Below are 21,898 nucleotides of genomic sequence, written 5' to 3' on the forward strand. Positions count from 1 at the left end.
GGCAGCCTTCAAATTCTGCACACAGTTCGAAAGGTACTCTTTTATCAGACAAAACATCGACATAGTTCAAAATTCATAGATTGTCAAATTTAATGCCGTTCCCATCCTCAAAGCGGGATTTCCAGCTCCGAACCAGGAATCCGGATTTAATAGACCGATCCAGTGGTATCTACCACTTGGGGAAAGAGCCAAGCGGTCTGAACCAGGACGCCTGAATCATCGGAATCGGAATACTACAAGAGACGTGGCAAGAGTGCCTGGATATTTGTACGGAGGTACAGGACATAAGCATCCAGGCATTAACAGCTCTTGGACATGACCCCTCCTGCTCCGGAAGGCATAGGCTGCGCCGCCACGGTTGACTCGAGTTCAGAACACAGGTCCTTCCCCGCAAGAAGCAGTCGATCCGCGACCGTCCCCTCGCGTTGGCAATAGTGGCTGGGAATTCGTCTATAATAGGGTCGATAGACATAAACCCACCTACGGTCGCAGTGAAGCAATTCCCTGGGAGAGAAATCACCAACAGGGTAGAGAGTTAGGGCTGTTGGCCTCCATCAGCAATACCAACTCGATGCGAACGGGTTACTACTGATGGATAAAAAGGCAGTAGGAGTGCAGGCCTTTTTGGTGTGTTCACTTTTTTGTAAGCATTGGCACACTGTATTATAAAATTGACGATTTTGTGTGGTATTCGTCCAGTTCTCAATTTTTGTGTTTTCTTCGCGTTGCCCGGATTTTTCTATGTGTCGCATCATATCAGATCCATATATGAGTTGTGTGAACTTCGTTTCTATTTGCTGTGGTGCAGCTAAAGAAAAAAGCTTAAAAGGCAGAGATGTGGAATACCAAAAAAGAATAGAAACTCGACTTCCAACACTAAATGGTAATTGTATTTGTCGTATAAATGAGTCTTCAGACATAACCGATTAAAGCAGTAGTTCCTTATATAGAAACCATCCTCATCTTGTACAACTATCTCATTATAAGCCCGATAGCTATGTACTTTATCGTGGTCTAGATATTGAAACTCTCTTTTCTCAAATCTACGCACAGTCTCACAGACCTAACCTCCCCTTAAAGAGTATCAATACAACAGTATTTATTCTAATGAGGATCGAAACACCATATATAGTCTAAAGTAATCAGTGACCCATCACACAGTATACTGTATTTTCAAATGATTTTCTTTTACGGCATGCATCGAACCGAACAAAGCCCAGACGTTTTGACATTCAAGTCGCTCACTGTTCGGCTGTAACAACGGAACATCACCTTGGCTCCCTTTTTAAATTGTGGCGGCCTTTATCGATACGCTTAAAGTCCATTTCGACACTCGTCAAGTATGCAAAGATCTGCTGCAAGGTCTCGGAGACGGGCTTTTATCTCTCGCTTGGTATGATATACAATGTGACAACTGCTTGGTGGGAACTGGGATCCGATGTCGTCTTAGTCGATTCAGAACGGTGACCGCCGCTCTTATCCTAAATACACTTAAAATTGCTGACTTAATGCAGATTGTAGGAATAATGCTTCAAAACCAACAGTCGATTTTTCTCCTTGCTTCAACTGAATTCAAATCTTCACCATGTTGATGCAATAACACATCTTTTTTATCATAAACCGTAATTTTTTAATAAAGCGCTTTTCTTTTACTCGCGTTAAACAGAATGTGTCAGTTTATTGAGTTTTTTTTTTTTTTAAAAAAAAAAATATGATTGATATGGATGCATAAAAAAACGAAATGGATGCAAGAGGGATACAAAGACGAGAGGGGTAATAAAAACGAGTGATGCATTGGTGACAACAAGAAACCAAAAAAAAAAGAACGAGGGAAATAATAAAAACATGTAAAGAAAGAGGAGGAGGAGGAGGGTGGGTTTTTACTGTAAAAAGTGAGTAGGACTCGGACTGATACTCATGGCCATCATACCGGCCGATACATCGTCATCCTCGTCTTCCTCGTCTTCTTCATCACTGCTGTCATCGTCGTCGTCATCATCGGCAATCCATTCGAAATAAATATTGTCGATAAACGATTGGCTGCCTTCCAGTTTGTAAGGGTCAAAGGGAAAAAAGGTTTGCACCGTTTGCAGAATATTCTTGGCCGTGATATTGTTGCCCGTGGTTGCATTCACGCCGGATATCAAGAGTTCCTTGTTCTTTTCGAGTATAGGGTACACATACATGAAATGATTCTGGTGCGCAATCTTGGCAAATTGTCGCACCACCGCAGGCGAACACACCTTCAAGGGATTGAATCGACTGCCAATCAAGCGAGGCATGTTGTGAAGACCACGACACCAGTTGCGCGATAATCCACCCGCCGCAGATAACATCATCATGGACGATGGCTCTTCTTCTCCTTCTTCTTCGTTGATCGCTTCCACATCATCTTGGATCACCAGTTCTCGCCATCGGAAACAGAAAATGTACATAATGGCTTGCATCACCGCGTAAAAAACATCGTGTTTGGAAGCATCCAAATGATGCACGGTCTGTTCATACGTGTCGACGTATGTTTCACACCATCCGCAAAGCACAAACACGATTCTTTGAATGGTACTCGGTTCCAGGAACTTGGCTCGCGCCACATACGACGACATGTACGCTGCCGCCGCAATGCGCGTGATTCCCGGTCGCAGACTGTCCGTGATATGCAACAACAGATGTTCCAAGAAATGATCGCTGTAAGCATTGGCATCCAACGAGCAAAAGTAGAAGATGAGGAACTGGGTGTAACGCGACTTGAGTGTTTTCAAAATCACCCGGTCGAAAATGTCGATCAACGTCTGATAGATTTCGTTGCGTACGTCCGACGGTCCATTGATGGCCACCTTGGCAAAGTAGCGGAAAGTAAGAAGCATCATGGCGTCCAGTTTGCGGACCATGGATTGCACTTTTTGGATTTGCTCTTCCTTCTTTTCATCGCGTTCATCATCCTCGCTGTCGTCTTCAATATCCGAACTGACACTGGAATCGTCATCCTCGTCGTCTTCGTCCGATTCATCATCACTTGCATCCGATTCATAATCCTTGTCAAAATCCATATGATATATATCAAATTCCACCTCATCGTCCATTTCGTCCAACTCGATTTGAATGTGAGCCTGTCAACCAAAAAACAAAAAATCAGCCTCACTGAGCAACAGCACAGGAATTCGATAAACTTACATCCACTTGGACCATGTGGTCGATGACCAGACCCAGCAATTGGCGTCTCAACATGGGGACATATTCAGCAATTTCGAGAATGTTCTTGACGTACGCAGCATGATCGGCGGAACTGAATCGTTTGTGAGGTACGAGACGTACAATACTGACAAACAGTGAACTGGCCGCAGTAGGAATCAATTGCAGGATGCATCGAAGTGCTTCATGATTGCGTTCATACACTGTTGATCGACTGACAACGGCATAGTTTGGAAGTCTCATGCCTACAACAATGCCGGTTTAGCTATGGGTCACTTATATCCGAGCGTTTTTCCATCAACTTACGATACTTCATGCCGGTTACAAGCATATTCAAGACGGGGACGACATAGAATGCATGGGCCGAAACGAGATTCTCCAGAAAATCAATGTAGACATCGACAAAGTTTCGTGGCCGAACAGCCCAATCAATGTGCAACGTCGCTTCGACCAGTGTTGCACACGATTTGTCCAGTTGAGATACACATTGCGAAAGGACGGAAATCCAAATGTACAATTTGGCAGTGGAAGGCGCAGCATCCTGATTCGGGTCCATCGACAACAGTCCAATCAATTCATTGTATCTCGAGAGATTGCCCTAATATGCATTCATTAGCACAAAACCCAAACGTTTTTACAGCAATGAAAAAAGAATCGTGGGGGGACAGGAAATAAAAAATAAAAAAAAACGGAGCAACACCAAAAGATTGCTATTGTTTTTCCGTCAATTCCTTGAACCATGGGCTATCTCCGTACCCCTTGAAAAACCAAAGGGGGAACAAAAGAAGAAAGATACCCTTGGGTTCCATCATCCGCACGAGACTTTTCCATCATCAAACCATGACCAAAAAGAAAAAGAATGCAGAGACCTGACGGTTCAACAGCTAAAATCCTTGTAAGAATATAGCCTCTTCCTGTCGATCTGCATGATATATAACCTTTCCTTGTGAATTTTTCCTTGTCGGCTTTTTTTTTTGAAGAACCCCGTCAAAATTTTTTCATGGCGCAGCACAAAAACCCGAACACTCCATGATTAAAGAAGCGGGGAAAAAGAAATTGTGCATACTGTCCGTTGGCTGCGACCTTGGAGACCAGCGAGATTACACTGATCATTTTTTGCCGTACTTGGTTTCTCTGTTTTTGATCATAGAGGAAGAGAAAAAAAAAAAGTACCCAGTGCTGAGCTTTTTTCATAAAGTTAACCTCGAATGTCCCATGCTGAACCTAGCTCTTTTCAAAGCTGTGTGGTTTTTTTTGCCCTCGAGCATGAAACGTTTGTCCCTTTCTCTTTCTTTACCGCACTGAACAGACAAGCAAGGTCCATCCAGATACAAGCAAAAGAAAAAAGATACGGACCAACGAAAAAACAGAAAGAGACTCCATAATATTGCATCTTATTTGGAATAAAAAAGGTGAAAGTAGTTTACCTGGTCCTTTTCTCGTAAAGCGCCTTGGACAAAACTCTTCATGATCATCTTCATGTTGTTCATTTTCTCCTTGTTGGTTGAATCGTCCGAATCCATAACGGAGAGGGTAGCCTGCTTTGACGCCATGATGGACGACTGGAGTAATACGGAAGGATCAGCCATGGTAGTTGTATCGGCTGCAGCTGGAAGAGATCGGACGGGCATAAAGGAAACTCGAGCTTAACAATTCAGAATGAACAAAAGAGAATAATGGTATATATCCGATAATGTCAACCGAACAAAAACGCTTCCTGTCCAACCGTGAAAAAAGAAAAAAAAAAAAAAAAAGACCTTATTCAAAATTTCATTGATCCAACCAATTCAGTGGCTTTGTCGTTCCGCCAGCCGCAGTCACGTCACAAGATCATTGGTTAAACCATCCTCGTTCTTCTTTGCCAGAATGCCCGATTGCATCAAAAGTTAAGCGAAAGCCATTATCCCAGACCAACACCCTCTCATGCAATGTCCAAAAGAAACGCTTATAGATGGCTATGGATGTCAAATTTATGAAAAAATCAGTCTATTACCATGACAATCAAGTAAGAAAACAGGGTAATTTTCTATCACTCTGCTGGGCGGGCGTTGATTTCTCTGATAAGATCCAGGCCGATACTTGTCTGACAAATTGGCATGAAAAGAAATGTGTCCAGATTTAGAAACCGTCAGCAATTTTTTGCAGACAACTAAGAGCGCCAATTCACAGTTCAATCAAACGATCAAATGGTTGATTGAGGTGCTTATGAAGTTCCCTTTCTCACCTGCGGCGCCTCACTATAGAAACGACGGAACAAATTAACTTTCTAGTCCGCGTCGCGGTCAAAGCTAGTAATATACTGACATTATACTGTATACTCGTTAGTTTTTACAAACAACCATAAACGAACCCGCTTAATCGATTTGTTCAAGCCACTGAGAAGCAATTGCATACTTGAGAATAAACAACAGCTTGAAGGGATTTAGAGTCGGAGTTTGAAAAAGGTGCCAGAAAAGTAATGATGCACTTTTCGCCCTACGCTTTTCTTAAGACAGGCGAGTCCATTTACTCAGTGATACAGCTACTGCTATTTCGAATCTGTTTCATTATTATGCATCGTTTTGGTATAAAAGTATCCAAAGTTGCAGAGTTTATCGCAAGAGATAACAGTTTCTTCTATTGAAATGAAGGAAGCACCAAGCGAACAGACCCCCCAATCTCCTTTTCCTTTTTCTTTTATCTTTGCCTCTGGCAGTTCGTTAATATTTTGAACATTAATTTTTGCGGCGTGTTCATACAGCATTGGGAAAAAACTCGGTGCTATGTTGAGTGAATAAAATCATCGCTCGATTTTGGGATCATCCCAGGAAGCACAAACAGTGATGCTTAATCGAATTGATCAGCATACGTGTATAAAATAATCATTCAGGAATTTAAAAAAGCAATTCAAGAATAAGAAAGTGACTATTGCTTTGCTACGACTCATTTGAATCAAATGTATCAATGGCAGCATTTTAACCGGTCACAAAAGGCCCAACCTGTTATCGTGCAGGGAAGCGGAGAAGGAGGACCCAAATTTTAATAGGAGATGACACCAGATCAGTCAATTCATGCGAAAATATGGCACATCGCAAATGTAGAAGTCAAGCTACAGATACTGTTACTGCGCTGACGCACGCTTTGATCGTCCGCATATATACAAGCACAGACATCTTTTAACGTAGCTGAGAATATTCTTTTTGCGGACATGCTCACGTGCGCTCGCATCGGCCTTGGCCATTGCGCTCTCTCTGTTCGGTCGCCATTGCGACATGGCGCACTGAAACTGACGCCCTTGGTTTCGTGGAGTAAAATGTGAACATTTTATTGTCACAGCAATATAGAATACATGGTTTCAAAAACAAAACTGATACCAAGGGACAGGGCAAGGTAGGGAAGTTCCTAGCATACAACAAGATCAAAAAGTAGCGCGTAAAAGTCTGAAGCATGTCGCATCAGCGTTCAACCATAGGCTATACTGCACGTTGTAGAGTGACTGTAGAATACATTGGTTGCTGATGGCAGCATGAGTGACATGGCGCAGTTCCTCTTTGCATCGCTTACGCGAAAGAAGTGTGAGGCGCTGAAGTTCGCCAGTTTTGTTGCGAGAATCGAGCCAATGAGGTGCATTTGCGGTCATAACACAGCGTCACAAATCGAAGGTCCGCAAAAGATATAAAAAGAGGGCGTCTTTTCTGATCTCTTTTTTTTCTTTTGTGCGCCAGTTCGGAATCAGGGGCTGCTAGGCTGGTGGTCACTGGTAATGATGAACGCTCCGGTTTTTGGTAAAGCATTCGGGGTATGGCGAAAAATCCGAAAACCATCTTCTAATGATAGGATTGGCCATCCTTTGAAGAGATTGTTTTCGTTCCCGTCGGCTCTTCCCTTTGGGCGCCTGACTAGCCATCAGCGCGCTCACTGTGGAAGGGATGTCGGTGGGTTTGCTTTTTAATCGCAACAAAGGTAAATGAAAAATAAAAAAGACTTTTGCCTTTATTATTCTTTTTCTCAACCCTTTGTGGGTTGAATAATAAAATAAAAAAGTGGGCTTAATGTCCTGTGGACGACCACACGCCACTTAATATAAAAAGAAAAATAAAATGAAAAACACTTAGCTTTCCTTTATATTAAGGTCATTTTCATTTGATGCTCAAGCGATTTCAAGAGCGGTCTGTTAAGCCAAACGACCACCTTACCCTAGAAAGACACACAACAGGAGAGACCTTTTTTTATTTTGTTTATCGTTCATCTGTTCTCTACTCAATAAAAACGATAAACTCGTCGAAAAACCGTCCTTTTTATTTCATGATTTCTGCCTGCCGCAGCTCACTCTCGACCAGGCCACTTGGCTCAGTTAACGTCAAAGTGGCCTACTGGTTATTCGTCCGAATCGTAGACCAGCAAACGCGATGAGCAATGAGGAACTGGGTTGGCGGCATTAGCTTAACAGGACTCCTCGCCGATTGCCCCGGAACTCAACGTGTGGTGATTGTCCTCATCGTGTTGGCGTTTTTAGCGCATGACGCTTGTGTTGTAAGGATGAAATATCAGGTTTCAGAAGGCTAGGCAGCAAAATGAAGGTGGGACTATCAGCTGCTAAATAGGGTATCGCTTTCAAGTAGTGTCTGGAACGGCGCTCAAAAGAATCGACTGATGCAGGTCTCCCAAAGATGGTCATTCTCGTGAGACACGCGTTTGATCAACAACAGCTATTAAGTCAAAAAAGCAGAAAGAGAAATTCAAAGGAAAAGCTAGAAGCAACCAAAAAATAACCTGAATCGGTTCATTACAGTGACCGAGTTAAAAAAAAAAAAGATCAAAAGCTTTTTCGACCAAGTCGGGCATGAACTGATCCTTAAAGTGGCACACAATTGTGGGCAATAACGATACTTATTTTTCATGTTTATGCAGGAGAATTTTAGGTGGTCCATCTTATAAATCGCGATTATTACGCTTGATTTTATTTACTGGCTATGGAAACCTGTGGGCATATTACCTGAAATTATTTTTAATGGGCATCACTGCATTTTTATACGTTTCACATGCCATTAGTCAGGTTATTCAGTATTGGTCAGAAACGATTGGATCAACTACCATGGTTTCAAAACACAATAGGGCAAAAATAGACAGATGATTCAATAATTTTATTTGCAATATCTGTTTCGAGAATTAGTACAACGATTTATGCTTTTTGATGCACTTCATTTTTTGTCGCCGATGATGCAGTCACAGCAAAGGGCAGAAAACTAAGCCCAAAAAGGGCAGTTCATTGGCTTGGCTCTTCAGCCTCGTCTCTTCTTTTTCTTGTCATTGCCGGCTAATCATGGGATTTCGGCATGCAAATGATCCTGAAGATATCACTAACCAATATGCCGCCGCCAACGAAGAAGCGGTTCCATTAACCATCTCCGTCAACCGACGAGATGAAAAACGAGATTGGTTGGACGAAGTGTCGCCCGAACTGGAACCGTACCTGAACACCCCGCCTACCCAAGGATTAACCGACGAACAAGTCGCTGAACGCTTGGCCCGCTTTGGAAGAAACGAACTACCCGATATCAAGCGAAATAAGCTGTTGCATTTTTTATCCTTTTGTACGTTACCGTTGTGCTTCAAGTACCACTGAAAAAAGCAGTAATCAGTGACAGGGTTCACGTACAATTTTATTTAACCTTTTTTTTTTTTGGCTAGTCAACGGAGCCATTGCGTATTTGATGGAAATCTCCATTATTTTGACAGCCATTACTCAAGATTGGATCGATTTTGGGATTATCTTGGGGATGCTGATTATCAACGCTGTTATTGGATACGTAGAGGAAGCGAGAGCCGATTCGGCTGTGGCGGCCCTGAAAGGCTCGCTCGCGTTGAAAACCCGATGTTGGCGTTCCAACCAATTGCAACAAGTCCCTGCCGCTGACCTAGTAGTGGGAGACATTCTGGTCCTCCGATTAGGTGATATTGTGCCTGCGGATGCGCGATTGCTGGGCTTAGCCCCGACCGGTGAACCCACCGAAACGGAGTTACAAGTGGACCAAAGTGCATTGACCGGCGAATCGTTACCGGTGAAAAAACGAGCTGGCGATATTGTCTACTCTTCCTGCATAGTGAAGCAAGGCCATCAATTGGCGATTGTTATACGTACGGGGCCTCATTCATTTATCGGTCGAGCCGCCAGTTTAATGACCGTCACTACCAACGCCGGCAATTTTCAGAAAGTCATCAACTACATTGGCAACTTCCTGATTATCGCCTCGGTGGCTCTCGTCGCCATTATTTTTATCTTTGATCTGGTAGAGCAAAAGTTGCAAACAGGCACGGTAACCACGGAACATGTCATGGAAGCTTTGAATGAAATGGTTGTCTTGACCATTGCTGCGTAAGTTTATATTCACCGCGGGACTACATCGTAAAAGAGCTAATTTTCTATCCTGTTTTCCACGGTTATTATGCCACAGTATTCCTGTAGGGTTACCTACCGTCATGTCTGTTACGATGGCTATTGGTGCGAAGCAGTTGGCAAAGCGACAAGTGGTTGTTAAACGATTGACGGCCGTGGAAGAATTGGCATCGGTGTCCATTTTGTGCAGCGATAAGACGGGCACCTTGACTCTGAACGAACTCACGTTTGATGAACCTCATGTTGTTCCTCCGTTTACAAAGAAGGAGATCCTGATGTATGCCTTTTTGGCATCGGAAATTGGGACCAGCGATCCCATTGAATCGGCTATTCGGTCAGCCGCCGAAAGGGCCCTTCCCGGAATTTCGGCCGATCAACAGGTGGAAGGCTATAGTGTCAAGGATTTCGTCCCATTCAATCCTGTGGATAAAATGTCTCAGGCGACGGTGCATGAATCGTCTACAGGCAACGTATTCCGTGTTGCAAAAGGGGCGCCTCAAGTGATTCTTCAGCTTGTGGGCGGCCGTTCAGATATGGAAGAATTGGTCGAATCTCAAGCTGCACGCGGGTTGCGATCGCTTGGGGTTGCGCGGACGAGACCTGGGACGTTGGATGAATGGGAACTGTTGGGCATGCTTTCGATGATTGATCCTCCACGGTACGATTCCGCCGCGACGATTAGTGAATGCAGTAAATATGGCATCACGGTAAAAATGATGACGGGTGACCAAGAATCCATTGCCAAGGAAGTGGCAGGCCGTCTAGGCATGGGACAGAGGATTTTGAATGCACAGTACCTTGTGGACACTGAAAGATCGGAAGCGGAGGTCACAGAACAATGTATGATGGCGGACGGATTTGCATGCATGATTCCAGGTAAGATTTTTTGCTGAGGAAAAAGACAATCGATCTGACCCAATATCAATGACACAGAGCACAAGTACAAGGTGGTGGAATTGCTTCAAAATCGAGGATTTTATGTGGCAATGACAGGAGACGGTGTGAACGATGCTGCTGCACTGAAAAAGGTAAGGGAGATTCATTTCCGATTCAATTCACAGAGTTGGAGCGAGGGTTTGCGTGACACTGGACATTTTACTCAATGCACCTTTTGCCTTAGGCGAACGTTGGTATTGCCGTTCACGGAAGCACGGATGCTGCCCGAGCTGCTTCAGACATTGTACTTATGGCGCCCGGATTATCAGCGATTATTGATGGCATCAAGACGTCGCGTGTCATATTTCAGCGATTACATTCGTACGCTTTGTACCGTATCACATCGACCATTCACTTTCTTCTATTCTTCTTTATTGTGACCTTGGCGGAAGAGTGGAAGATGCCACCTGTTTTCCTAATTTTGATCTCGGTGTTGAACGACGCAGCAACCTTGATCATGGCGGTGGACAATGTCGCCATTTCTCCACGACCTGACCTGTGGCGCTTACGTCTCTTGATCTGCTTATCGTGCATTTTGGCCCTTCTGTTGGCAGGATTTTCGTTTGCCCATTTTTACGTTTTCAGAGACGTACTGCATGCCACGCCGGAGGAACTCAATACCATCATGTATCTCCACATTTCATCCGGTAAATTTGAAAAGACTCGTTTGAAGTTTGGAACCTATTTTAATCCAAAATAGCTCCTCATTTTGTTATTTTCTCCACTCGCATCGATACCTTTTTCTGGCGCAAAATGCCGTCGTGGCCTTTTACTGCGGTGGTGCTTGGTACTCAGGTAGTGGCTCTCATTCTTTCGGTTTACGGCATATTTGGACAAGTCCCGAATGTCGCTCCCATTGGCTGGCCTCGAGCGTTGATCATTCTGGCCATCTCTTTGGGCACGTTTGTGGTTGTCGATATCTTGAAAGTCATTACCATCCAGCTGTGGAATCGTTGGACGTTGGCCCCTTCGCGTTCTTCCACCAGCGTACCAACGAAAAAGTCTTCAAAGAGTCGCGCTCAGATCTTTATGCAAAATCAAGAATACAGATCGCGTACTGGATATGACCGAGCGGAACGAAGAGATTCCATCAGCTCGGTGCAATCGTATTAAAAAAATTGTGTGTTCCAAATCCCCTTGTACTATTTATTTACCCAATATATGCATATCCTCTTTCCCCCATTCAACCATTTCATTCTTCTACAACAAATGATAAGAAAAGTTAAAGTAATCGTGGTTCAGTGGAGCATGCGATGGTGTCCACTCTTGTTTTATAAACAGTCATTCTTCAATGTGGATCAGAACGAGTTGCCAAAGAACGAGAAAAAAAAAAGAAGCCTCCTACAGGATGGTTCTGCAAGCGTTTATCATTCCAGTGGGGGTTGGGCGGAGGGGGAGGGGGTTGTGGGGATCGACAAGTTGATATGGATTGCCACCGATTGATTTTATATTATAAGGTTGATTGGTCAATCCAAACCACTGTATGAACATACATTCTGGAACCACAGTTACAGTAATCATGTCATTTTACGTCAGAACCTGGGATGGGGTAGGGAGTACGGAATGAAAATGTAGTTGCACTGCAGCCTTCAAAAAAGTTACCACGTGTCAGTTCATTCACCGTTGCACATTTTTGGGATTTTAGCTTTCAAAACTCGAGGACTAGTGGAGGTGGGTCGGTGGACGGATGGGACGTGGGGTCATCAGCAGCTGCTCACGGAGAGATGTACATCCATTATTTTGATAGAACAGCCTTTGATATTAATCTCTGTAATATAAATTTATGATACTCATTATTCCTGTGTTCAGTTAAGGATAGAGTGATGGGAAAAATTCATAGAAAACGGTATAAAAAAGCCATGTGGTGCAAAAATAAATTATTGTCATTCCGAATATTGACCATACTCTGTGTCCTTTTTTTTTTCTGTTTTCAAAAAAAAAAGAGTAACAAGCTTTTCTTATTAGTATCCTCTTATTCCCTCTTCTTTTGTTTTTTGATCCTTTTCCACTCCTCTCCTTTTATACCTCACCGCGAATTTTTTTGTGTTTGGTTCCCCTCGATACCTTTTTTTTTTATTGCAGGAAAAAAACGGATTGACCAATAGGAAGCGTCAAAGCTGAAATTTGGAGTCTGTTCAATCTCGGTCGTCGATTATTGTTGTTTTTTTTCAATTTGCGACTTTTTTGGGTAGGTATATGCATTAATGACATGGTCTCAAGCTTAAAAAAGAAACATACATAGTTGAACGTTTATTTTTTGTTTTGTTCCTTGCTCTTCTTTTGGCCGTCTCGTCTACCTACCTTTTTTTTTTGTAAACCTCTTTTGCCCCCGCCTCCACTCTTTTTTCTTTAATTCGGTTTTCCCCTGTTGGCGCCATTGATCGGAGCCTTAATCGTCCTGTTTGCCACCCACCGCTTTTTTCCTTTATCTCCTCCTCGTCCTCTTGGTCATTGCAATGTCGCCTCTTGCCATTGCCGTCATTGAAGCCACTGCCCTTGTGTGTGAAAGAAACGAACGGGATACGACCATCCAACGCAAATCGGAAAAATTGCTGCCTGTAAGCCCAGTGAGCTTTTTTTTTTTATTTTTGGGGAAGGCGAGGGGAGATCTCCAAGGTGCGATCAAATGACGCCATCATTTTTTTCTAGATACTGAATATTGTGCTGGAAACCGAGACACAAGTGATTTCGCTGGTTCGATACATTCCTGATCTCGTTGAATTTGATCAATTGGTATGATATTTTCTTTTTTTTTCTTTATTATTTTCTTTCTTTTTTGTTTTCTTCACGTGGCACGAATGGGCAGGGTGAAATGTGTTTCTCGAGGCCACGATGAAATGACAGGACAAAAACGGATGCGAGACATACTCGGGCACTCAAATTGGGTCATGCTTCATATGCTGATTTTTTTTTCTTGGTTATTTTTGGGAATTTTTTTCTTCAGATAAAAACACATTATCATAACGTCAAGATCCCCTTTCCCAACTTGATAGCGAGAGATCTGACCAGCAGTAGTAAACGACACACGCTACGGTATTTCCTAACCACCCTAACCCACACACGTCAGAAAACCAATGCGCAAAAAATCGAAATGTATTTACGCCGCTGCGCACGGGATACCACCGTCCAAAAGAGCACCCTGTTTCGTGACTTTCTGTTACCGCAACGTGAAGATGATTATGTGATCCATAAACAAACCGTCGATTCCGTACCCGACTCGCAGCTCGTAACAATAACAGACACAGCACCTGATGATGATGGTGATCCGGTTTCAAAACAGTTTGGATCCATCGATAATGAACCCGTCGCTGTGCAACCTAATAACCCTGGTCACCCTGATCAACCGAATCAAACCGAATCGAGTGACCGTGAACCCTCGGTGACCGTGGACACAGACGTAGACGTAGACGTAGACGTGAACCCAAACGAGAGTGATACCCAAGCCAAGGCAAACCCTTATCCATTAGCAGATCAACCACCTGAATCGACTGGGCTTGCACCACCACAGCAACCACCTCATGTTCCATTAGATAACCTAGAGATGCTCAAGGTGCTCGGCAAAGGGTGTATGGGCAAAGTAAGAACATCCAGAGTTCCCGAAGTAAACTGTCATCGTGTAGCTCTAATGTGAAATTTTCTATAGGTGTTTCTGGTCCAGTCGCGTCACACACGTCAACTTTATGCGCTAAAGAGTATTCCAAAACAACTTGTCGTGGAGCAACGTGAAATTACGCATACACTCGCTGAGCGGGAGATTTTGGAAACCTTGTCTTTGGTGAACCATCCTTTCCTTGCCAAGCTGCATACCTCGTTTCAGGACAGCCATCGGTTGTATTTATTGACGGATTACCACTGTGGTGGCGATTTAGCCACCCAAATGAGTTCATGTGCCACCTTTGCCAAGGAATTGACCCTCTTTTATGCGGCAGAAATCATTGAAGGCATCGGTGAACTGCATCGCCACGGGATCCTATATCGCGATCTGAAGCCGGAAAACATCCTGTTGACCATGGAAGGTCATGTTGTATTGACCGATTTTGGGTTGAGCAAATGGCTGGACAATGACGACCGAGCCACACACACGTTTTGCGGTACAGCCGAATACCTGGCTCCAGAAGTGTTGCTGGGCGAACCTTACAGTTTCGGCATTGATCACTGGGCCTACGGTACCATTCTGTACGAAATGTTGGCGGGGATTACGCCGTTCTGGGCCGACAATCATTCGGACATGTACCGTCGAGTGCTGGAAGAACCACTGGAATTCCCGCCGGACGTCGATTACGATACAGCCGAGTTTATTGCGGGTCTGCTGGATCGTGACCCACAAACGCGATTGGGAGCGCACGGCGTCGACGAGATCAAATCACACTACTATTTCGCTCACATTGACTGGGACGATGTGTATCACCGTCGTCTTGTGCCGCCTTATGTTCCGCCGCTGGCCTCGGAAATGGACTTCGCCAACTTTGATATCTCGTTCCTGGAAATGGAGCCTGCATTGACTCCCATGTCTTCCCAAGTCGACTTGACCTCCGACATCCAGCAAGTCTTTGAAAACTACTCCTTTACCGATGTACGTTACCTTGAGAACGAATGGCCCCATTCTTCGACCAACGACTTCACAGGAGCCGAACACGAGTTGAACCACGAGCCGAACAACGACTATCGAGAAACAGATACCAACGCTGAACCCGTCGTCGTATCTCCAGTTCCACCGAAACGAGGCAGTATCAGTATGTTGTCTGACGGGAGCGACGAAGATCGGGGTGCAAAGGATCCTACCGACACTGCACTAAGCGATGAACATCACGAAGGCAAACGGTCAGCGAAACGACGCAATACACAGCGTGAAATTCGACCGAATCTTTTACCTGAACCGAGTCCTGTGGATCCGGATCCGCTACCAGACCTGTCCATAGCGTCGTCGGTTGACGCTTCTTTGGACGAACTAGGCTTCTCGCTGACCTCAGAATTGGATTTACGCTTTTCGTTTGATCTTCCCGACCACTCTTCTTCCACCTACCAATGTACGAGTCCGATGGACGTTCACAAAAAAAATAGAAAACGTCGCTTATTCTCTCCTTTCCACAAGTTCCTGAACCCCATTCTATCCACCTAGTCCCGCCTCTATTGGTCCCACTTCCCCCCATTTTGATCCATTCCATAATTACGCATTATACTAAGCATCATGCCAACTGATATACCTTCATATTCTTACTTTTTTATTGTCAAAACGGGAAATCCCCAAAACATATAAATATTTGTTTCTTCACACAAAGTTAGTCCGATTTTCTGAGGGCGGCAGCTTCTCTCTCGCGTTTGCGCAAAGCGCGTCGGCGGATATCGGTCTGGATGGCTGATACAATGATACAAAATGGTATAAGTATACTTGGACCAATGAAGCTCTAGTTTAAAAGTACGTACCAAAGTTTTGATTCACCCAGAAACCGTTGGTGCCAATGGTATTAATAGCCCAGTTCATTAATCCGTGGATATGATACGGTGTGGACGTAAAGGGGATATTGGCACCGCAGCGTAAGCCGATCTTGGATAGAGCACTGGAAACGTAAGGCTTGACCAAGGGAATGGCCAACGTAGGTCGGCGGACCTTGCTCATGGCGGAAACGACAAAGTAAGTGTTTAAGTGTTCCACGACAATGCCATCCTTGGCCAATTCCTTGCCAATGGCCTGGGACCACGTCGATAAGAAAGCCTTGCCGGCCGAATACACGGACAAGTAAGGTGTAGGCACCAAACCAGCAAAGGAGCCCAAGTTCAAGATCAAACCAGAACGTCTGTTCAACACACACACAGCAGTGAGTGCCCTCTTCTTCCCCTCGCGCTGGCAATGATTGGTATTTTTTTGTTTTTACTTACTTTTCACGCATATGTGGCAAAACCAGACGTGTCATTTTCAAAGCGCCCTTGATATTCACTTCAACAATATCATTAATCAACTTTTCATCTTCCTCGGCAAAAGGAGTAGGAATTTCATGGTTGGTGCCGACGTTATTGACTAAGAAAAAGCGAGGAAAATGAGACAAACAACAACAACGACCACGACAAGAGTTAAAAATGAAAATACGTACCGAGAACGCCAACATTTAAACCGTTGATAACTTGACCCAAACGTTGGAAATCGGCATCGTTGCCTACCGTGAAATCCAAAGCAAATGTCTTGACCTCGACGTGATGCTCATCAACTACAAATGCAACATCGTCAATGACATTCTTTCGTTTTTGGCACCAGATGGGTTTGGGGGACAAACGAGGACTTACTCAACTGTTGAGCAACTGCGTCGAGTTTACTTTGAGTACGCGACACCAATAACACGTTCAACTTGTGCTTAGCTAGTTGAGCTGCGAATTCTTTGCCAATACCGTCGGTTGCGCCCGTTATCACTGATATTACTGTGAGTACGCTTCCGTTTTTGACGTATACCAGCTTTGCATTCCTTACCTGCCCAGGCACCTTGACCTGCGCCAAATTTCTTGAGCTGATTCACAAGTTCGTGTTAGTTGACCCGATTCTGGATGACAAAAGTTTATTTTCACTTACGGAAATGCCTTTGAGGACGTAGAGTTCAAGCAGCGTTTTGAGCAGCGTCAAGACTCGGTAGCCAATAAAAGCGAGACCCACAGCAGCCAAAGCTGTGGTCACCCAGCAATTCGAACTAAACATGATGAGAGTTTGAAAGAGTGGAAGAAACAAAGAGCACTTTGCTTACCAAATTTTTTTTTGTTTGCTTGATTTTTTACAGCCCAACTTTTGGGTTCAATAATTTTTGGTGTGTGATTGCGTTTTTTTTTATTTTATTTTATTGAAAAGACTATTGTACAAAATGTTCACAATGCTCGCTCCTTCTAATGGGTTTCTTTTTCTTTTTATATTTAAGCCGATTCACTGGCAGCCCCACTGGCACGCCATTCACCCAAAATAAGGTTAATGATTTCATCCATGCCCACACCGTTCTTCACCTGAGCAAATACAGTAGGACCGTTTCCTCTGTAATTTTCATCATCATATGAGTTTCATCGCGTACACATTGCGTTTTTTGCTTCTTTTCCCCCTTCTTACCTCATCTTTCTGGCGTCACGATCCATGACATCCAAATCGGCACCCACAATATGAGCAAGATCTGTCTTGTTGATGATCAACAAATCGCTCTGAGTGATACCGGGACCTAACATACAAGTTTAAGTAACACAAACGCACAGAATGGTTCTAGAGGCACGCACCTCCTTTTCGGGGCACTTTATCACCACCGGCCACATCGATGACGTAAATAATGAAATCGGCTATATTGATTTTGTGTAATTTTTTTTTCAAGATGAAAATAGCATCCAACAAAGTTGGTGTTAGTGGAACGTTCGGTGCCATGCGATTACAGTCACTTACCCAACTCGCGGCTAAATTATCGAAAACAAGCAACAAAAAAAGAATTTGATCCTTGAGTAACACAGACACACATGGAAAACTGTCAAAAAACTCTAGGCTTTTTACCTGTAATTGGCGGCCAGATTATCACCTCCGGATTCAATCAACAACAACTGTGTATTGAATTTGCCGTGCAAGATTTCCAATGCGTTTAAATTGGCAGACACATCCTCACTGAATTCACATGCAGAAACAAAAAAAATGAGCATTGGCCATTCAGTTGATGCAAGCCGACTTTGACCGGACTTTGAAAGAAAACTTACCGAATAGCCTGCAAAACGATGCATAGCAAGGTTCAAAAATATCCAAATAACACAGCACATGTCAGTGATCCTTCTTGTTGATGCTGGCTATACCATCAAGTTTTTGAATGCACTTACAGCGTGAGGGCAACCACCGGTTTCAATGGCCGCGATACGTTCTTCGGGCAAGGCCTTGTTACGGACCAAGAATTCGGTATCTTCCTTGGTAAAGATATCGTTGGTCACGGCTGCCACCGAGTATTTGTCACGAAGACGTTGACACAAAGCCAACATCAAAGCCGTCTTGCCGGAACCTACAGGACTAAGAAAAATGATTGAGTCTCCCCTAGTTTTGACACTTCATTGTTTCGTCCTCATCAGAACAGAAAAAGATAGTTTACCCTCCAATGCCTACGGTAAAGGCACGCTCGGACCAATCACGGTTGACATAGGCCGCCTTTTCACGTTCTTCATAAAGACCGGGATGATCCAACTGTTCGTGGGTGTGACCATGTTCACGCAAGTCGTGACCGCCGTGAGAATGCATATGGCCATCACCATGATCGTGGGCGGTAGGAGCAGCAGGAGTATTAGATAAATGATCTTCGAAACGGCAGCAGTTGTTGGAGCACATGGTTTGTAGCGAGGAAAGAAGAAAAAAAGTAAAGGGAAAAAGAAGGGGAGAATGAAAGGATAGAAAAAGGCAAAAGTTCTCGGGAAGAAAAAAGTAGGCAAGGGGAAGTTCGGATGCAACTCTAATGGCAATGCGGAAATCGAATAGGGCAGAGTGACATTGAATTGTCCATGTGACCCTTACCTTGTTCCGCTCCGACCATGCCAAAAGTTCCGCCGAACGAATAGAATCGTGGTCTTACACTGACCATCCTCCAACATCTGGTTTTTTTTTCCATCATTTTCTGAATTCATCCATCGTACACATACACACATATATATATATATATATAATAACGATGGACTGATCATCTTGTTTTACAAATTCATTCTTGCTTTTGACTTTTTGATACAAGTCTTTGCTTTCCTCAATTCTCCGTTGATGTCGTTACTTGTCACCGCGGTGTCGCGTTGTTTGGAAAGGTCCGAATGGTCCTTCATTGCCTATCAAAAAAAAAAAATGTGGATGCAGATCCCGATTGTTACACCAATTGCCAGAAAATTCCCGCGATCATTACCGTACAGCGCTCTCCGGCACCATGAACACTGGCTCTCTTTGTTCATCTTTTAAATCTGAGAGCACTAGAGACAGAGCATGCGAAGCGGGGCGGGCGAGAAAAAAAAAGGCTAAAGGCTGTGAAAAAGCAGGCAGGTTGAGATTGAATAATAAAGTTTTTCTCGAGGAACATTTGGGGCAACCCCTAGGACTGTTTCTTTTGTCAATCAACTGTTGAGGGGGTGCAATTAGTCAAAGTACAACAGTAACAGTGGCAAAACACAAATGATGCCCCTTTAATTAAAGATGGAATGAACTTGAGCGTCACCCGGGTAGTGACATTGAATGGAATGGATATGAATGCTGCATACCGTATGCCGCGCTGGAAACTAGGGGTCTCAAGAGGCAAAAAAAAGGGCTCCAAGGAGAGACGACTCTCTAATTTTTCCATTGGTTCAAGACTTGTTCAAGATTGCTTCATATAGACAGCGAGTATAGGAGGCATCCCGAATAAACCGGTTTTCCTTCTCCAGGAGCCGTTGTTTGAGTCACAACACAAAAACGGTCATAGCATGGTATGTACTACAGCCTCATTGATCTGCCTCGCAAGAGGAATATGTACTACAGTTCCATGGATCTGCCTCGCAAGAGGAAAAAAAAAAAGCCTTCTGATTTCGCTTCAAGAAGTGGGCCCTCAGGGGCCATGTCATTTGAGACGTGTCAAAATGACCAAGTCACTTCTTTCTTGTTCTCTTAAAACATAAAGAGTGGTACTTGTTCAAGTAATCATATAACGTGGCCATGAACGAGATTAAAAATGAAAAAGTGAAGCAAAATAAAGAAGAGTGAGGCCAACTGCGAATTGGCGCTTTCTTTGTTCGCCGATAAAACACCCTTTTCGATGATTGTATTCGTAACACGCGCCCGTGGATGTTTCTTTTTAAGGCAGTGGCAAGATTTCCCTTGTCAGCTAAGCCCATGGACCAACGATTATTTTTTTTTGCCCCAGTTGAATGCAATGCAAAAATGGCGATACGTCTTTGTGTTGGTCAGCTTGCAGTTTTCCGCAAGGGAGCTAGTATCCTATTTTTTTTTTTTTTGTATATGCTGTGCAACCACCCTTCAGCGGCCGTTCTAGGGTGATGAAAGGTTGCTCAAGATGAAAAATCCTAAAATAACTTGCTCTCTTCTGTTACGAATTCTTCCATACGAAATGACATCAATGATATCATGGCAACCTTGTTCAATGACTTGTTTTGTGACATTGTCCCAAATGGTCGGTTGGACAAACAATGATGGTATTGCACTTGAATGGCGAGACTGTGGCGATGAGGGCTTGGAGAAATGAGTTGCTAATAATATTGTGATAGACCCTTGAATTCCGCTTCCTTCTATACTAGGAAGATTAGGGAGGATAGTAGTGTTGTCGTGAGGGATTGTTTTTCGATAGATGCATTATCAATTGTCTCAGGTACCGACGAAAAAGGCCCAATGGCTGATGGCCTTTTTATTTAAAGTGTTTTACATGTCTATCTTTTGTGTAGATCAGTGAAAAAGGCATCAAGTCGTATTTTTGCTTTTATTGTAAATGGGGAGATCGCAACCGTTGGACAAAGCGCGTCATCTCCCTACATTTGGGCACGACGGTGAAATGGACACGTGTCATGGACGTTCAACGTATGATATTGTTCGTTCTGTTTCGATGTGAACCGTCCAAGGCCATCCACCGTTGATAAAAGCGATAGACAACGGTGCCAAGCCTGTCGTCCAGGCCGGACTGCATCAGTTTCACATGCAAAATCAACAAAAGTATGGATGAAAGTGTGTGAATTCACAAGGACAAGTGGACTTATCGTTTCAATTCTAGCAAGAGACTTGAACGTCTCCGAAAGCATAAGCGGGGGCCATGTCGGTGCTTATTAGATAGAAGGTCGTACCTTCTGGAAAAAAAGGGCTTACAAAAGGAGAGAAAAAATAGCCAATCGTAAATTGATAGGCTTGCGGGGGATGGAAACTTTTTCATCTCAATGAAATAATAAATTTTTATTCGCTATGTTTGGTGTCTCAAAGAGCCGGATATTCCAAGATCTCCAAAAAAAAAAAGTTACAACAACAACGTTGACGTGACTTTGTTGAGGATCGCGATAAGTGGTGGCTCCGGTTGGTGCGAGTGTGATTATAAAGGAAATAAAATCACCTCTTTTTGATTTTCCGAATTGTCGGAATCACAAAGGTGGGAAGCTTGGGTGTATAATTTTAAGATTGCTTTTTTTTTCTCTTCAGCTTCGTCGATTGGGATTTTCCTTTGTCTCCTCTCCTACTTGTTTACGACTCCTCCTCTTATTGATCTTCTTCTTCTTCTTCCTTCTATCTCTTCTTTCTCAGTTTCGCTTCTTTTTCTCTTTTTCTCTTTTTTTTTTCCTTCTCTTTCTACTCAATCATCAAACCATGCGTCTTGTTCCCCGTGAACTTGACAAGCTCCTTCTTCATCAAGGTAAGCCCGTCCATCCCACCTCTTCGTTCCATGACAACTAGACACTCCACCCCTC

At 43.7% G+C, this 21,898-nt stretch overlaps 7 protein-coding genes across 7 annotated transcripts; 3 read left to right on the forward strand and 4 right to left on the reverse strand.

Annotated features, from left to right (window-relative positions):
- Window positions 1–1,880: 1,880 nt before the first annotated feature.
- Window positions 1,881–3,745, reverse strand: BYT42DRAFT_595946 (RNA polymerase I-specific transcription initiation factor RRN3; the record flags this gene model as incomplete). Its single annotated transcript, XM_051570894.1, has 3 exons — window positions 1,881–3,107; window positions 3,172–3,434; window positions 3,496–3,745. The coding sequence occupies 3 exons, from the start codon at window positions 3,743–3,745 to the stop codon at window positions 1,881–1,883; spliced, it is 1,740 nt and encodes a 579-aa protein (XP_051418599.1).
- Window positions 3,746–7,439: 3,694 nt separating this feature from the next.
- On the reverse strand, window positions 7,440–7,950 carry BYT42DRAFT_588472 (uncharacterized protein). Its single transcript, XM_051570269.1, has one exon. It carries the CDS (start codon window positions 7,844–7,846, stop codon window positions 7,664–7,666), a length of 183 nt encoding a protein of 60 aa, XP_051418600.1. The 5' UTR covers window positions 7,847–7,950; the 3' UTR covers window positions 7,440–7,663.
- Window positions 7,951–8,247: 297 nt separating this feature from the next.
- On the forward strand, window positions 8,248–11,658 carry BYT42DRAFT_148949 (plasma-membrane proton-efflux P-type ATPase). The gene is made up of 6 exons (XM_051562280.1): window positions 8,248–8,762; window positions 8,860–9,544; window positions 9,624–10,441; window positions 10,499–10,593; window positions 10,686–11,148; window positions 11,202–11,658. The coding sequence occupies exons 1-6, from the start codon at window positions 8,492–8,494 to the stop codon at window positions 11,612–11,614; spliced, it is 2,745 nt and encodes a 914-aa protein (XP_051418601.1). The 5' UTR covers window positions 8,248–8,491; the 3' UTR covers window positions 11,615–11,658.
- An 806-nt stretch (window positions 11,659–12,464) lies between these two features.
- BYT42DRAFT_523196 (kinase-like domain-containing protein) lies at window positions 12,465–15,744 on the forward strand. The gene is made up of 4 exons (XM_051565301.1): window positions 12,465–13,059; window positions 13,151–13,234; window positions 13,446–14,078; window positions 14,145–15,744. Exons 1-4 carry the CDS (start codon window positions 12,958–12,960, stop codon window positions 15,618–15,620), a joined length of 2,295 nt encoding a protein of 764 aa, XP_051418602.1. The 5' UTR covers window positions 12,465–12,957; the 3' UTR covers window positions 15,621–15,744.
- Window positions 15,745–17,220, reverse strand: BYT42DRAFT_588476 (uncharacterized protein). The gene is made up of 7 exons (XM_051570270.1): window positions 17,061–17,220; window positions 16,962–16,998; window positions 16,781–16,903; window positions 16,591–16,704; window positions 16,379–16,517; window positions 15,926–16,296; window positions 15,745–15,857 (listed from the first exon to the last, which is right to left on the reverse strand). The coding sequence occupies exons 1-7, from the start codon at window positions 17,181–17,183 to the stop codon at window positions 15,781–15,783; spliced, it is 984 nt and encodes a 327-aa protein (XP_051418603.1). The 5' UTR covers window positions 17,184–17,220; the 3' UTR covers window positions 15,745–15,780.
- A 172-nt stretch (window positions 17,221–17,392) lies between these two features.
- BYT42DRAFT_505499 (urease accessory protein UreG) lies at window positions 17,393–18,815 on the reverse strand (the record flags this gene model as incomplete). Its single annotated transcript, XM_051565033.1, has 8 exons — window positions 17,393–17,507; window positions 17,580–17,685; window positions 17,741–17,800; window positions 17,901–17,911; window positions 18,006–18,113; window positions 18,203–18,210; window positions 18,320–18,503; window positions 18,583–18,815. 8 exons carry the CDS (start codon window positions 18,813–18,815, stop codon window positions 17,393–17,395), a joined length of 825 nt encoding a protein of 274 aa, XP_051418604.1.
- A 1,420-nt stretch (window positions 18,816–20,235) lies between these two features.
- BYT42DRAFT_588491 (uncharacterized protein) lies at window positions 20,236–21,409 on the forward strand. Its single transcript, XM_051570271.1, has 3 exons — window positions 20,236–20,488; window positions 20,899–21,158; window positions 21,217–21,409. Exons 1-2 carry the CDS (start codon window positions 20,376–20,378, stop codon window positions 21,080–21,082), a joined length of 297 nt encoding a protein of 98 aa, XP_051418605.1. The 5' UTR covers window positions 20,236–20,375; the 3' UTR covers window positions 21,083–21,158; window positions 21,217–21,409.
- The last annotated feature ends 489 nt before the right edge of the window (window positions 21,410–21,898 follow it).

This window comes from Radiomyces spectabilis (assembly GCF_025331425.1).
Source record: "Radiomyces spectabilis strain NRRL 2753 chromosome Unknown BYT42scaffold_17, whole genome shotgun sequence".
NCBI classification, from domain to species: Eukaryota; Fungi; Mucoromycota; class Mucoromycetes; order Mucorales; family Radiomycetaceae; genus Radiomyces; species Radiomyces spectabilis.

Excerpts from the sequence above, each read along its gene's own strand:
- BYT42DRAFT_148949 (XM_051562280.1), top strand. The coding sequence starts at position 8,492 with ATGGGATTTCGGCATGCAAATGATCCTGAAGATATCACTAACCAATAT. Across the intron at positions 9,545-9,623 it reads GTTGTCTTGACCATTGCTGC|TATTCCTGTAGGGTTACCTA; the intron begins GTAAGTTTATAT and ends ATTATGCCACAG. Across the intron at positions 10,442-10,498 it reads ATTTGCATGCATGATTCCAG|AGCACAAGTACAAGGTGGTG; the intron begins GTAAGATTTTTT and ends TCAATGACACAG.
- BYT42DRAFT_588476 (XM_051570270.1), bottom strand. The coding sequence starts at position 17,183 with ATGTTTAGTTCGAATTGCTGGGTGACCACAGCTTTGGCTGCTGTGGGT. Across the intron at positions 16,518-16,590 it reads TTTAAATGTTGGCGTTCTCG|TCAATAACGTCGGCACCAAC; the intron begins GTACGTATTTTC and ends GCTTTTTCTTAG. Across the intron at positions 15,858-15,925 it reads CTGGGTGAATCAAAACTTTG|CCATCCAGACCGATATCCGC; the intron begins GTACGTACTTTT and ends TCATTGTATCAG.
- BYT42DRAFT_588491 (XM_051570271.1), top strand. The coding sequence starts at position 20,376 with ATGGCGATACGTCTTTGTGTTGGTCAGCTTGCAGTTTTCCGCAAGGGA. Across the intron at positions 20,489-20,898 it reads CCTTCAGCGGCCGTTCTAGG|TGAAAAAGGCATCAAGTCGT; the intron begins GTGATGAAAGGT and ends TGTGTAGATCAG.
- BYT42DRAFT_523196 (XM_051565301.1), top strand. The coding sequence starts at position 12,958 with ATGTCGCCTCTTGCCATTGCCGTCATTGAAGCCACTGCCCTTGTGTGT. Across the intron at positions 13,060-13,150 it reads AATCGGAAAAATTGCTGCCT|ATACTGAATATTGTGCTGGA; the intron begins GTAAGCCCAGTG and ends ATTTTTTTCTAG. Across the intron at positions 13,235-13,445 it reads TCGTTGAATTTGATCAATTG|ATAAAAACACATTATCATAA; the intron begins GTATGATATTTT and ends TTTTTTCTTCAG.
- BYT42DRAFT_588472 (XM_051570269.1), bottom strand. The coding sequence starts at position 7,846 with ATGACCATCTTTGGGAGACCTGCATCAGTCGATTCTTTTGAGCGCCGT.